Source organism: Chiloscyllium punctatum, chromosome 5 (genome assembly GCF_047496795.1).
Source record: "Chiloscyllium punctatum isolate Juve2018m chromosome 5, sChiPun1.3, whole genome shotgun sequence".
Taxonomy (NCBI): domain Eukaryota; kingdom Metazoa; phylum Chordata; class Chondrichthyes; order Orectolobiformes; family Hemiscylliidae; genus Chiloscyllium; species Chiloscyllium punctatum.
The window spans coordinates 451,018-467,695 of record NC_092743.1 but is presented as its reverse complement, the minus strand read 5'-3'; the positions used below and the strand labels follow the sequence as shown (position 1 = coordinate 467,695).

Below are 16,678 nucleotides of genomic sequence, written 5' to 3'. Positions count from 1 at the left end.
GTATGATACAGGTTTCACAGAGAGAGTGTAATGTAATCTCTCAGTATGATACTGGTCTGACAGAGAGGGTGTAATGTAATCTCTCAGTATGATACTGGTCTGACAGAGAGGGTGTAATGTAATCACTCAGTATGATACTGGTCTGACAGAGAGGGTGTAATGTAATCTCTCAGTATGATACAGGTCTCACAGAGAGAGTGTAATGTAATCACTCAGTATGATACAGGTCTCACAGAGAGAGTGTAATGTAATCTCTCAGTATGATACAGGTCTGACAGAGAGAGTGTAATGTAATCTCTCAGTATGATACTGGTCTGACAGAGAGGGTGTAATGTAATCACTCAGTATGATACAGGTCTGACAGAGAGGGTGTAATGTAATCTCTCAGTATGATACAGGTCTGACAGAGAGGGTGTAATGTAATCTCTCAGTATGATACAGGTCTGACAGAGAGGGTGTAATGTAATCTCTCAGTATGATACAGGTCTGACAGAGAGGGTGTAATGTAATCTCTCAGTATGATACAGGTCTGACAGAGAGGGTGTAATGTAATCTCTCAGTATGATACTGGTCTGACAGAGAGGGTGTAATGTAATCTCTCAGTATGATACTGGTCTGACAGAGAGGGTGTAATGTAATCACTCAGTATGATACAGGTCTGACAGAGAGGGTGTAATGTAATCTCTCAGTATGATACAGGTCTGACAGAGAGGGTGTAATGTAATCTCTCAGTATGATACAGGTCTGACAGAGAGGGTGTAATGTAATCTCTCAGTATGATACAGGTCTGACAGAGAGGGTGTAATGTAATCTCTCAGTATGATACAGGTCTGACAGAGAGGGTGTAATGTAATCTCTCAGTATGATACAGGTCTCACAGAGAGAGTGTAATGTAATCTCTCAGTATGATACAGGTCTGACAGAGAGAGTGTAATGTAATCTCTCAGTATGATACTGGTCTGACAGAGAGGGTGTAATGTAATCACTCAGTATGATACAGGTCTGACAGAGAGGGTGTAATGTAATCTCTCAGTATGATACAGGTCTGACAGAGAGGGTGTAATGTAATCTCTCAGTATGATACAGGTCTGACAGAGAGGGTGTAATGTAATCTCTCAGTATGATACAGGTCTGACAGAGAGGGTGTAATGTAATCTCTCAGTATGATACAGGTCTGACAGAGAGGGTGTAATGTAATCTCTCAGTATGATACTGGTCTGACAGAGAGGGTGTAATGTAATCTCTCAGTATGATACTGGTCTGACAGAGAGGGTGTAATGTAATCACTCAGTATGATACAGGTCTGACAGAGAGGGTGTAATGTAATCTCTCAGTATGATACAGGTCTGACAGAGAGGGTGTAATGTAATCTCTCAGTATGATACAGGTCTGACAGAGAGGGTGTAATGTAATCTCTCAGTATGATACAGGTCTGACAGAGAGGGTGTAATGTAATCTCTCAGTATGATACAGGTCTGACAGAGAGGGTGTAATGTAATCTCTCAGTATGATACAGGTCTGACAGAGAGGGTGTAATGTAATCTCTCAGTATGATACAGGTCTGACAGAGAGAGTGTAATGTAATCTCTCAGTATGATACTGGTCTGACAGAGAGGGTGTAATGTAATCACTCAGTATGATACAGGTCTGACAGAGAGGGTGTAATGTAATCTCTCAGTATGATACAGGTCTGACAGAGAGGGTGTAATGTAATCTCTCAGTATGATACAGGTCTGACAGAGAGGGTGTAATGTAATCTCTCAGTATGATACAGGTCTGACAGAGAGGGTGTAATGTAATCTCTCAGTATGATACAGGTCTGACAGAGAGGGTGTAATGTAATCTCTCAGTATGATACTGGTCTGACAGAGAGGGTGTAATGTAATCTCTCAGTATGATACAGGTTTCACAGAGAGAGTGTAATGTAATCTCTCAGTATGATACAGGTCTGACAGAGAGGGTGTAATGTAATCACTCAGTATGATACTGGTCTGACAGAGAGAGTGTAATGTAATCTCTCAGTATGATACAGGTCTGACAGAGAGGGTGTAATGTAATCTCTCAGTATGATATTGGTCTGACAGAGAGGGTGTAATGTAATCTCTCAGTATGATACAGGTCTCACAGAGAGGGTGTAATGTAATCTCTCAGTATGATACAGGTCTCACAGAGAGAGTGTAATGTAATCTCTCAGTATGATACAGGTCTGACTGAGAGGGTGTAATGTAATCACTCAGTATGATCCTGGTCTGACAGAGAGGGTGTAATGTAATCACTCAGTATGATCCTGGTCTGACAGAGAGGGTGTAATGTAATCTCTCAGTATGATACAGGTCTGACAGAGAGGGTGTAATGTAATCACTCAGTATGATACTGGTCTGACAGAGAGAGTGTAATGTAATCACTCAGTATGATACAGGTCTGACAGAGAGGGTGTAATGTAATCTCTCAGTATGATACAGGTCTGACAGAGAGGGTGTAATGTAATCTCTCAGTATGATACAGGTCTGACAGAGAGAGTGTAATGTAATCTCTCAGTATGATACTGGTCTCACAGAGAGAGTGTAATGTAATCACTCAGTATGATACAGGTCTGACAGAGAGGGTGTAATGTAATCACTCAGTATGATCCTGGTCTGACAGAGAGGGTGTAATGTAATCTCTCAGTATGATACAGGTCTGACAGAGAGGGTGTAATGTAATCACTCAGTATGATACTGGTCTCACAGAGAGAGTGTAATGTAATCACTCAGTATGATACTGGTCTGACAGAGAGGGTGTAATGTAATCACTCAGTATGATACTGGTCTGACAGAGAGGGTGTAATGTAATCTCTCAGTATGATACTTGTCTGACAGAGAGAGTGTAATGTAATCTCTCAGTATGATACAGGTCTGACAGAGAGGGTGTAATGTAATCACTCAGTATGATACAGGTCTGACAGAGAGGGTGTAATGTAATCACTCAGTATGATACAGGTCTGACAGAGAGGGTGTAATGTAATCTCTCAGTATGATACTGGTCTGACAGAGAGGGTGTAATGTAATCTCTCAGTATGATACTGGTCTGACAGAGAGGGTGTAATGTAATCACTCAGTATGATACTGGTCTGACAGAGAGGGTGTAATGTAATCTCTCAGTATGATACAGGTCTCACAGAGAGAGTGTAATGTAATCTCTCAGTATGATACAGGTCTGACAGAGAGGGTGTAATGTAATCACTCAGTATGATACTGGTCTGACAGAGAGGGTGTAATGTAATCACTCAGAATGACACTGGTCTGACAGAGAGGGTGTAATGTAATCTCTCAGTATGATACAGGTCTTACAGAGAGGGTGTAATGTAATCACTCAGTATGATACTGGTCTGACAGAGAGGGTGTAATGTAATCTCTCAGTATGATACAGGTCTGACAGAGAGGGTGTAATGTAATCTCTCAGTATGATACAGGTCTGACAGAGAGGGTGTAATGTAATCACTCAGTATGATACAGGTCTGACAGAGAGGGTGTAATGTAATCTCTCAGTATGATACAGGTCTGACAGAGAGAGTGTAATGTAATCACTCAGTATGATACAGGTCTCACAGAGAGAGTGTAATGTAATCTCTCAGTATGATACAGGTCTGACTGAGAGGGTGTAATGTAATCACTCAGTATGATACAGGTCTGACAGAGAGGGTGTAATGTAATCACTCAGTATGATACTGGTCTGACAGAGAGGGTGTAATGTAATCTCTCAGTATGATACAGGTCTGACAGAGAGAGTGTAATGTAATCACTCAGTATGATACAGGTCTGACAGAGAGGGTGTAATGTAATCTCTCAGTATGATACAGGTCTGACAGAGAGGGTGTAATGTAATCTCTCAGTATGATACTGGTCTGACAGAGAGGGTGTAATGTAATCTCTCAGTATGATACAGGTCTAACAGAGACAGTGTAATGTAATCACTCAGTATGATACAGGTCTGACAGAGAGGGTGTAATGTAATCACTCAGTATGATACTGGTCTGACAGAGAGGGTGTAATGTAATCACTCAGTATGATACAGGTCTGACAGAGAGAGTGTAATGTAATCTCTCAGTATGATACAGGTCTGACAGAGAGGGTGTAATGTAATCTCTCAGTATGATACAGGTCTGACAGAGAGGGTGTAATGTAATCTCTCAGTATGATACTGGTCAGACAGAGAGGGTGTAATGTAATCTCTCAGTATGATACAGGCCTGACAGAGAGAGTGTAATGTAATCTCTCAGTATGATACAGGTCTCACAGAGAGGGTGTAATGTAATCTCTCAGTATGATACAGGTCTGACAGAGAGGGTGTAATGTAATCTCTCAGTATGATACAGGTTTCACAGAGAGAGTGTAATGTAATCTCTCAGTATGATACTGGTCTGACAGAGAGGGTGTAATGTAATCTCTCAGTATGATACAGGTCTGACAGAGAGGGTGTAATGTAATCTCTCAGTATGATACAGGTCTGACAGAGAGAGTGTAATGTAATCACTCAGTATGATACAGGTCTCACAGAGAGAGTGTAATGTAATCTCTCAGTATGATACAGGTCTGACTGAGAGGGTGTAATGTAATCACTCAGTATGATACAGGTCTGACAGAGAGGGTGTAATGTAATCACTCAGTATGATACTGGTCTGACAGAGAGGGTGTAATGTAATCTCTCAGTATGATACAGGTCTTACAGAGAGGGTGTAATGTAATCACTCAGTATGATACTGGTCTGACAGAGAGGGTGTAATGTAATCTCTCAGTATGATACAGGTCTGACAGAGAGGGTGTAATGTAATCTCTCAGTATGATACTGGTCTGACAGAGAGGGTGTAATGTAATCACTCAGTATGATACAGGTCTCACAGAGAGGGTGTAATGTAATCTCTCAGTATGATACTGGTCTGACAGAGAGGGTGTAATGTAATCTCTCAGTATGATACTGGTCTGACAGAGAGGGTGTAATGTAATCACTCAGTATGATACAGGTCTCACAGAGAGAGTGTAATGTAATCTCTCAGTATGATACAGGTCTGACAGAGAGAGTGTAATGTAATCTCTCAGTATGATACTGGTCTGACAGAGAGGGTGTAATGTAATCACTCAGTATGATACAGGTCTGACAGAGAGGGTGTAATGTAATCTCTCAGTATGATACAGGTCTGACAGAGAGGGTGTAATGTAATCACTCAGTATGATACTGGTCTGACAGAGAGAGTGTAATGTAATCTCTCAGTATGATACTGGTCTGACAGAGAGGGTGTAATGTAATCTCTCCGTATGATACAGGTTTCACAGAGACAGTGTAATGTAATCTCTCAGTATGATACAGGTCTGACAGAGAGGGTGTAATGTAATCACTCAGTATGATACTGGTCTGACAGAGAGAGTGTAATGTAATCTCTCAGTATGATACAGGTCTGACAGAGAGGGTGTAATGTAATCTCTCAGTATGATACTGGTCTGACAGAGAGGGTGTAATGTAATCTCTCAGTATGATACAGGTCTCACAGAGAGGGTGTAATGTAATCTCTCAGTATGATACAGGTCTCACAGAGAGAGTGTAATGTAATCTCTCAGTATGATACAGGTCTGACTGAGAGGGTGTAATGTAATCACTCAGTATGATACTGGTCTGACAGAGAGGGTGTAATGTAATCACTCAGTATGATACAGGTCTGACTGAGAGGGTGTAATGTAATCTCTCAGTATGATACAGGTCTGACAGAGAGGGTGTAATGTAATCACTCAGTATGATACAGGTCTGACAGAGAGGGTGTAATGTAATCTCTCAGTATGATACAGGTCTGACAGAGAGGGTGTAATGTAATCACTCAGTATGATACAGGTCTGACAGAGAGGGTGTAATGTAATCTCTCAGTATGATACAGGTCTGACTGAGAGGGTGTAATGTAATCTCTCAGTATGATACAGGTCTGACAGAGAGGGTGTAATGTAATCACTCAGTATGATACAGGTCTGACAGAGAGGGTGTAATGTAATCTCTCAGTATGATACAGGTCTGACAGAGAGGGTGTAATGTAATCACTCAGTATGATACAGGTCTGACAGAGAGGGTGTAATGTAATCTCTCAGTATGATACAGGTTTCACAGAGAGAGTGTAATGTAATCTCTCAGTATGGTACAGGTTTCACAGAGAGAGTGTAATGTAATCTCTCAGTATGATACAGGTCTGACAGAGAGGGTGTAATGTAATCACTCAGTATGATACTGGTCTGACAGAGAGGGTGTAATGTAATCTCTCAGTATGATACTGGTCTGACAGAGAGGGTGTAATGTAATCTCTCAGTATGATACTGGTCTGACAGAGAGGGTGTAATGTAATCTCTCAGTATGATACAGGTCTGACAGAGAGGGTGTAATGTAATCTCTCAGTATGATACTGGTCTGACAGAGAGGGTGTAATGTAATCACTCAGTATGATACAGGTCTCACAGAGAGAGTGTAATGTAATCACTCAGTATGATACTGGTCTGACAGAGAGAGTGTAATGTAATCTCTCAGTATGATACAGGTCTGTCAGAGAGAGTGTAATGTAATCTCTCAGTATGATACAGGTCTGACAGAGAGGGTGTAATGTAATCTCTCAGTATGATACAGGTCTGACAGAGAGGGTGTAATGTAATCTCTCAGTATGATACAGGTCTGACAGAGAGGGTGTAATGTAATCACTCAGTATGATACAGGTCTGACAGAGAGGGTGTAATGTAATCTCTCAGTATGATACTGGTCTGACAGAGAGGGTGTAATGTAATCTCTCAGTATGATACAGGTCTGACAGAGAGGGTGTAATGTAATCTCTCAGTATGATACTGGTCTGACAGAGAGGGTGTAATGTAATCTCTCAGTATGATCCTGGTCTTTAAGCCTGTTCACACTCCCTGAGTTACTTGGATCTTACTGCCATTTGAAACCACTTGTCACTCTGTGTCTTCTCTCGGTATTGTTTTTTTCTCCAGATCATTCCAGACAGTTATGTTGATGCCTGTTTATTTGCATTCTGTGCCCACTCTGGGAGTGAGGAGGACCGAACTCGTATGATTTGTGAAACATTCACCAGTTACTCCCAGGAATGTGGAGAACAACACATCTTCATCGAGTGGAGGACTCCCGATTTCTGTGGTGAGTAATGTCTCTCACTCAGTGAACATTTTTACTCATGGGACGGATATGGGTGTCTCTGGCTGGCCCTAGTATTTACTGCCCCGTCCCTAGTTGCCCCTTGAGAAGGTGGGGGTGAGCTCCCTTCTTGAACCGCTGCAGTCCTTGTGCTGTGGGTAGACCCACAATGTCCTTACGGAGGGAATTCCCAGATTCTGACCCAGTCAGTTTGGACACACATGTTGGGACTGTGTGAACAGTGAGTGTGTGGGATCATACAGAGTGAACTGAGGCCGCCGAATGTGTGAGGACCGAAACAGCGGGCTGTGTGGAATGTGTCAATTTGCAGAATACCAGTGGGTATGTTGACAGCAGGGGCTCGTTTCCTGTGTGCCAATGGATGACTCATTATCCCCTGGAGATGATGCTATTATTGAGTGGAGTTTTGTCGCGAGTGTTGGTTTGTGTGGGATTAGAGATTATGATGCCATGCTCTGTTTGTATCAGGGAAGACTTGCAGTAATGAAATGATTTACTCCGACTGTATCTCCACCTGTCCTGCTACCTGTGAGACTGTGGGTAACCCTAGTGAAGGTTCCTGTCGAGAGGAATGTGCCAGTGGCTGTGAGTGCCCACGCGGTTCCTACCTGGAGATGGGGCGATGTGTCAAAGCTGAGGATTGTCCCTGCTTCCATCATGGACAGAAGTATCGCCCTGGGCAGACAATCCGTCAGAGATGTAATGACTGGTGAGTGAAATCGTTCTCTGTCTGCTCACTGATGTGGGTATTGCTGGCTGGGCCAACATTTATTACTCATCCCTAATTGCCCAGAGGGCAGTTCAGTGTCACTCCCATTGCTGTGGGTCTGGGATCACGTGTAGGCCAGACCTGGTAACAGTGAGAATGGTGATCTTTCTGACAATTGACAACGTTTCCATGTTCCCCTTTAGGGCCAGATATTTGATTCCGTGTCTTGGTAACTGGTTACTCATTCAGGGATTTTGCTGCCCCCTTTCATTCAGGATCTGACGGTGTGTGCTCAGTCCCAGACTGTTCACCACTGACTGTGTCTCAGCATGCAAACACCTCACATTACCATCAGTCTCAATGCTCCATTCACACAAATCAAATCCCAACTCTCCCCCCTCACTCCCTGTGACCTACCTAAACCCTCATCTCCCTCTCACTCGCTGTGACCTACCTAAACCCTCATCTCCCCCTCACTCCCTGTGACCTACCTAAACCCTCATCTCCCTCTCACTCGCTGTGACCTACCTAAACCCTCATCTCCCTCTCACTCGCTGTGACCTACCTAAACCCTCATCTCCCTCTCACTCGCTGTGACCAACCTAAACCCTCATCTCCCCCCTCACTCCCTGTGACCTACCTAAACCCTCATCTCCCCCTCACTCGCTGTGACCGACCTAAACCCTCATCTCCCCCCTCACTCGCTGTGACCGACCTAAACCCTCATCTCCCCCCTCACTCCCTGTGACCTACCTAAACCCTCATCTCCCCCTCACTCGCTGTGACCTACCTAAACCCTCATCTCCCCCTCACTCGCTGTGACCGACCTAAACCCTCATCTCCCCCTCACTCGCTGTGACCGACCTAAACCCTCATCTCCCCCCTCACTCGCTGTGACCGACCTAAACCCTCATCTCCCTCTCACTCGCTGTGACCGACCTAAACCCTCATCTCCCTCTCACTCGCTGTGACCTACCTAAACCCTCATCTCCCTCTCACTCGCTGTGACCTACCTAAACCCTCATCTCCCTCTCACTCGCTGTGACCTACCTAAACCCTCATCTCCCCCTCACTCGCTGTGACCTACCTAAACCCTCATCTCCCCCCTCACTCGCTGTGACCTACCTAAACCCTCATCTCTCCCTCACTCCCTGTGACCTACCTAAACCCTCATCTCTCCCTCACTCGCTGTGACCTACCTAAACCCTCATCTCTCCCTCACTCGCTGTGACCTACCTAAACCCTCATCTCCCCCTCACTCGCTGTGACCTACCTAAACCCTCATCTCCCCCCTCACTCCCTGTGACCTACCTAAACCCTCATCTCCCCCCTCACTCGCTGTGACCTACCTAAACCCTCATCTCCCCCCTCACTCGCTGTGACCGACCTAAACCCTCATCTCCCCCCTCACTCCCTGTGACCTACCTAAACCCTCATCTCCCCCTCACTCGCTGTGACCAACCTAAACCCTCATCTCCCCCTCACTCGCTGTGACCGACCTAAACCCTCATCTCCCCCTCACTCGCTGTGACCAACCTAAACCCTCATCTCCCCCTCACTCGCTGTGACCGACCTAAACCCTCATCTCCCCCTCACTCGCTGTGACCTACCTAAACCCTCATCTCCCCCTCACTCGCTGTGACCTACCTAAACCCTCATCTCCCTCTCACTCTCTGTGGCCTATCCAGCCTTACCCGAATTGCAATATGAAGCAGCTCAGATGTTACAAACACTGTGGCGAGTAACTCACCTCCTGACTCCCCAAAGCATGTCCACCAATGCATCACAGCTGACCACAGCAACTGCTCTGCCCAGGACTGTAGAAACGACAGGAAGTTGTGAACACAGCCAAGTCCATCACAGAAGCCAACCTCCCATCCATGGATTCCATTGACACTTCTTGTTGCCATGGAAAGGTTGCCAACATCATCAGAGACCCCTCCCACCTCTCTTCTGGCGAGCAGAAGATACAGAAGGTTGAACTAACACACCAACAGGTTCAAGAACAGCTTCTTCCCTTGATCTGGAGATGCCGGGGTTGGACTGGGGTGTACAAAGTTAAAAATCACACAACACCAGGTTATAGTCCAACAGGTTTAATTGGAAGCACTAGCTTTTGGAGTGCCGGTCCTTCACCAGATGGTTGTGGAGTATAAGGTTGTAGGACACAGACTGTATAGCAAAAGTTTACAGTGTGATGTAACTGAAATGATACATTGAAAAAGACCTGGATTGTTTGATGAGTCTCTCATCTGTTAGAATACCAGGAGAGTTTCATTTCTTTCATATGCAAATCACAAAACATTTTTTAAAAGTTACGTTCTTAGGTTTGTCCAGCACCACTCTAATCTTGACCCTGATCTCCAGTATCTGTAGTCCTCAATTTCGCCTTTAACAATTGGTGTCAGCCCAGATTATGTGTTGAAGGTGTTAGCCCCCTGTGTTCTCTGTCTGTGCCATAAAGTTAGGCTGATTCTAATCTAAAAATGAATTCAGAGTCTTACACGGATTCATGCAGTTTCTGAGCAAAGTGCAATGTAACTCTGCAAGTACAAATTCACCCCACAAATGTATATGTGTGTGTGTGTGTCTGTGTGTGTGCGTGTGTGTATGTGTGTGTATCTGAGTATGTGTGTGTGTGTGTGTGTTGGGAGGGTGGGGTTGTGGGGGTATGTGAGAGAGAGTGTATATGTGTGTGTGTAAAGGGGTCTAAGTCTGTGAGAGGGTAGATGTGTGAGTGTGGGAGTGTGCGTGTCTGCAGGAGTATGTGTGAGTGGCCGCAGTGAAAAGTGGCTGAGCAGAGGCTGATAGTTAAGTTCGGTCCCCATAGGGAGGGCCTCAACCAGGACCTTGTGTTCATGTCACATTACAGATGATCACCATTGCACTACACACACACACACACATATACACTCTCTCTCACAGACACCCACAACCCCCCACTCCAGACACACACACACACACATATACATATATGTTTGTGGGGTGAATTTGTACTTGCAGAGTTACATTATACTTTGCTTAAAAATTACATGAATCTATGAAAGACTCTGTTAATTCATTTTTTAGATTAGAATCAGTCTAAACATTATGGCACAAACAACAGCACACAGGGGGGTAACACCTTCAACACTTATCTGGGCTGACACAGAATTGTTAAAGTTAACCTGAGAATGTAATTTTTAAAAATGTTTTGTGATTTACATGTGAAAGAAGTGAAACTATCATGGTATTCGAACAGATGAAAGACTCAACAGACAATCAAGCTCTTTTTCAATGTATAATTTCAGTTACATCACACTGTAAACATTTGCTATAAATTCTGTGCCTTACAACTGTGTCCTCCACAACCACCTGATGAAGGAACGGTGCTCCGAAAGTTAGAGCTTCCAACTAAACCTGTTGGACTATAACCTGAGGTTTCGTGATTTTTAGCTTCTTCCCTGCCATTATCAAATTGCTGAATAGACTTCTCTAACTTCAAATAATATTGATCTTGCTTTGTACACGTCCTTGTATACCTTGCTGTGTCTAAGCTCCCTGTGTCTGTCCTTGTTTGTTATAATCTGCTTGTACTACTCATAAAACAAAACATTTCACTGCAATAAATCAAATCAAGGCACAAGTCAGGAGTGGGATGGAATACTCCCCACTTGCCTGGATGGGGGCAGCCCCAACAAAACTCAAGAAGCTTGACACCATCCAGGACCAAGCAGCCACTTGATTGGAATCACATCCACAAACATCCCCTCCCTCCCTCACTGAAGCTCAGTAGCAGCTGTGTGGACTATCTACACGATGGATTGTAAACATTCACCCAAAATCCTTACACAGCATCTTCCAAACACACAACCACTTCCATCGACAAGGACAAGGCCAGCAGGTACATGGGAACATCACAATTACTTGGTGTTAGTGTCTTTTTTTGTGAGGGTCCAGCTCAGTAAGGATGTTAATTCCTGCTTCGGTTTTTATACAGTGTCTGTCAGCGAGGTCATTGGGAATGTACACAGAATAAATGTGCTGCTGAGTGTGACGTGATCGGGAGCCAGCACTACATCACATTTGATCACAAACGCTACTCATTCCATGGCAACTGTGAATACACACTCGTGGAGGTAAGGCTGGGATTGCACTGTCAATGACAAAGAACACAATGTGGGAGCATGAAGGACCGAGCATCCATTCATCAGGGAGAACCTGTACACTGGAACACTGTCTCCCAGTGAGAACCTGTACACTGGAACACTGTCTCCCAGTGAGAAACTGTACACTGGAACACTGTCTCCCAGTGAGAAACTGTACACTGGAACACTGTCTCCCAGGGAGAAACTGTACACTGGAACACTGTCTCCCAGGGAGAAACTGTACACTGGAACACTGTCTCCCAGGGAGAACCTGTACACTGGAACACTGTATCCCAGGGAGAAACTGTACACTGGAACACTGTCTCCCAGGGAGAACCTGTACACTGGAGCACTGTCTCCCAGGGAGAAACTGTACACTGGAACACTGTCTCCCAGTGAGAAACTGTACACTGGAACACTGTCTCCCAGGGAGAAACTGTACACTGGAACACTGTCTCCCAGTGAGAAACTGTTCACTGGAACACTGTCTCCCAGTGAGAAACTGTACACTGGAACACTGTCTCCCAGTGAGAAACTGTACACTGGAACACTGTCTCCCAGGGAGAACCTGTACACTGGAACACTGTCTCCCAGTGAGAAACTGTACACTGGAACACTGTCTCCCAGGGAGAACCTGTACACTGGAACACTGTCTCCCAGTGAGAATCTGTACACTGGAACACTGTCTCCCAGGGAGAACCTGTACACTGGAACACTGTCTCCCAGTGAGAAACTGTACACTGGAACACTGTCTCCCAGGGAGAAACTGTACACTGGAACACTGTCTCCCAGGGAGAAACTGTACACTGGAACACTGTCTCCCAGTGAGAAACTGTACACTGGAACACTGTCTCCCAGGGAGAAACTGTACACTGGAACACTGTCTCCCAGTGAGAAACTGTACACTGGAACACTGTCTCCCAGGGAGAAACTGTACACTGGAACACTGTCTCCCAGTGAGAAACTGTACACTGGAACACTGTCTCCCAGGGAGAAACTGTACACTGGAACACTGTCTCCCAGTGAGAAACTGTACACTGGAACACTGTCTCCCAGGGAGAAACTGTACACTGGAACACTGTCTCCCAGGGAGAAACTGTACACTGGAACACTGTCTCCCAGGGAGAATCTGTACACTGGAACACTGTCTCCCAGTGAGAACCTGTACACTGGAACACTGTCTCCCAGGGAGAACCTGTACACTGGAACACTGTCTCCCAGTGAGAACCTGTACACTGGAACAATGTCTCCCAGTGAGAAACTGTACACTGGAACACTGTCTCCCAGTGAGAACCTATACAATAGAACACTGTCTCCCAGTGAGAAACTGTACACTGGAACACTGTCTCCCAGGGAGAACCTATACAATAGAACACTGTCTCCCAGTGAGAAACTGTACACTGGAACACTGTCTCCCAGGGAGAACCTATACAATAGAACACTGTCTCCCAGTGAGAACCTGTACACTGGAACACTGTCTCCCAGGGAGAAACTGTACACTGGAACACTATCTCCCAGGGAGAATCTGTACACTGGAACACTGTCTCCCAGTGAGAATCTGTACACTGGAACACTGTCTCCCAGGGAGAAACTGTACACTGGAACACTGTCTCCCAGGGAGAACCTATACAATAGAACACTGTCTCCCAGTGAGAAACTGTACACTGGAACACTGTCTCCCAGGGATAACCTATACAATAGAACACTGTCTCCCAGTGAGAACCTGTACACTGGAACACTGTCTCCCAGGGAGAAACTGTACACTGGAACACTGTCTCCCAGGGAGAACCTGTACACTGGAACACTGTCTCCCAGTGAGAACCTGTACACTGGAACACTGTCTCCCAGGGAGAACCTGTACACTGGAACACTGTCTCCCAGTGAGAACCTGTACACTGGAACACTGTCTCCCAGGGAGTATCTGTACACTGGAGCACTGTCTCCCAGGGAGTATCTGTACACTGGAACACTGTCTCCCAGGGAGTATCTGTACACTGGAGCACTGTCTCCCAGGGAGTATCTGTACACTGGAACACTGTCTCCCAGGGAGTATCTGTACACTGGAACACTGTCTCCCAGGGAGTATCTGTACACTGGAACGCTGTCTCCCAGTGGAACACTGTCTCCCAGTGAGAAACTGTACACTGGAGCACTGTCTCCCAGTGGAACACTGTCTCCCAGTGAGAAACTGTACACTGGAACACTGTCTCCCAGTGGAACACTGTCTCCCAGTGAGAAACTGTACACTGGAACACTGTCTCCCAGTGCGAATCTGTAACTGGAACACTGTCTCCCAGTGTGTTTCGTGACTTTATCCATATTGTGACTCCATAATGGGTGAACTATAGGGAACTGAAGCTTGCCAGGTGATAAGCTAATAGTTCTGATGTGGTTAAAGTTTCTGTCATATTAGCTCCACCCATTCTACTGATGTCACACACTGCCTGTTGAGATGAGGAGTTCTGTTCTTGAGTTTGTAGGCAGTTGGTGTAAAACAATAAAGAAGTGTGCTGGAATAAAACAACTTGTAACTCTGAGAGAAACTGTCACATTGGAATGGTATAGCATCCACAAAACTCTAAAGGCATTCACTTTACAACAGCCCTGGGTCTATAAGGTTATGTGCTTTAAAACGGACATAGAGACAGTGTGAAATATCCTGACAGCAATAATATTAATCAGCACCTTGTGACAGAATGAAAAATGATGTAGCACTTGAAGCAGCTTCATGGTCAGACAAGGTCCATCCAGGGAGGTGTCAGCTCTCAGATTCAAACACTCAGTCTGAAGCTGAGTAACTGAATATACACTACTGTATTTTGTTGGCCTGGTTAAAGATTATGTTACTAACAGACCAATCCTCAAAGAGAATATAGACACTTTTGATGATGTCTGTAATACCTTAACAGAAGAATTCAGCTGCCTGGAGAATTGGCAATAAAACTGATTAAAGAACTCCACAGAATGACAGAAAATGATGATATAGGTCCTTGAAATCTGAATTTATAAGGCACAGAACTTTATGGGAATTCTTGATGAAACATTGTCAGATTGATTTCAGGCCATGGAAGATTTACCTTTGAAGAAGGTTATTCCATGGTGCTGGAAACAGAAGCCAGAAAGACTCATGGAGAGATCCTGACCAACAATGTCTCAAGGACAGCAGTCTGTCCACTTTCAGAAATGTGGAGACTATAGAGGCAGAAGAGAAACCTACAAATGAGCAAGTCATCTACCTGTCATACACCTGCCAAATACCTGTCATATACCATCATAACCTGTCATATACCTGTCATATACCTGTCATATACCTGCCATATACCTGCCATATACCTATCAAATACCTATCAAATACCTATCAAATACCTATCAAATACCTGTCATTTCCCTGTCATTTCCCTGTCATTTCCCTGTCATTTCCCTGTCATTTCCCTGTCATTTCCCTGTCATTTCCCTGTCATTTCCCTGTCATTTCCCTGCCATATCCCGTCATAACCCGTCATATACCTGTCATATACCTGCCATATACCATCATAACCTGCCATATACCTGCCATATACTTGTCATATACCTGTCATAAGCTGTCATATCCCTGCCATATCCCATCCATATACCATCATAACCTGTCATATACCTGTCATATACCTGTCATATACCTGTCATATATCTGTCATATACCTGCCATATCTCTGTCATATCCCTGCCATATCCCTGCCATATACCATCATAACCTGTCATATACCTGCCATATAGCTGTCATATAGCTGTCATATACCTGTCATATACCTGCCATATACCTGCCATATACCTGTCATATACCTATCATATACTGCCATATACCTGCCATATACCTGTCATATGCCGTCATATACTGCCATATACCTGTCATATACCTGTCATATATTGTCATATACCTGCCATATACTGTCGTATAATGTCATATCCCCGTCATATACCTGTCATATACTGTCACATACTGTCATATACCTGCCATATACCTATCAAATACTTGTCATATACCTGTCATATACTGTCATATACCTGTCATAAGCTGTCATATACTGCCATATACCTAGAACATAGAACATAGAACATAGAACAATACAGCACAGAACAGGCCCTTCGGCCCACGATGTTGTGCCGAACTTCTATCCTAGATTAAGCACCCATCCATGTACCTATCCAAATGCCGCTTAAAGGTCGCCAATGAATCTGACTCTACCACTCCCTCGGGCAGCGCATTCCATGCCCCCACCACTCTCTGGGTAAAGAACCCACCCCTGACATCTCCCCTATACCTTCCACCCTTCACCTTAAATTTATGTCCCCTTGTAACACTCTGTTGTACCCGGGGGAAAAAGTTTCTGACTGTCTACTCTATCTATTCCTCTGATCATCTTATAAACCTCTATCAAGTCACCCCTCATCCTTCGCCATTCCAACGAGAAAAGGCCGAGAACTCTCAACCTATCCTCGTACGACCTACTCTCCATTCCAGGCAACATCCTGGTAAATCTTCTCTGCACCCTCTCCAAAGCTTCCACATCTTTCCTAAAGTGAGGCGACCAGAACTGCACACAGTACGCCAAATGTGGCCTAACCAAAGTCCTGTACAGCTGCAACATCACCTCACGACTCTTGAATTCAATCCCTCTGCTAATGAACGATA

General features: G+C 44.7%; 1 protein-coding gene across 1 annotated transcript in view; it reads left to right on the top strand.

Annotated features, from left to right (window-relative positions):
- Window positions 1-16,678, top strand: part of LOC140476714 (SCO-spondin-like) — a 202,151-nt gene that overhangs the window by 177,876 nt on the left and 7,597 nt on the right. The window contains exons 11-13 of the mRNA XM_072569534.1: window positions 6,993-7,155; window positions 7,642-7,882; window positions 11,862-12,000. Of these exons, the coding sequence (XP_072425635.1) occupies window positions 6,993-7,155; window positions 7,642-7,882; window positions 11,862-12,000 (543 nt within the window). The remainder of the gene's footprint in view (window positions 1-6,992; window positions 7,156-7,641; window positions 7,883-11,861; window positions 12,001-16,678) is intronic.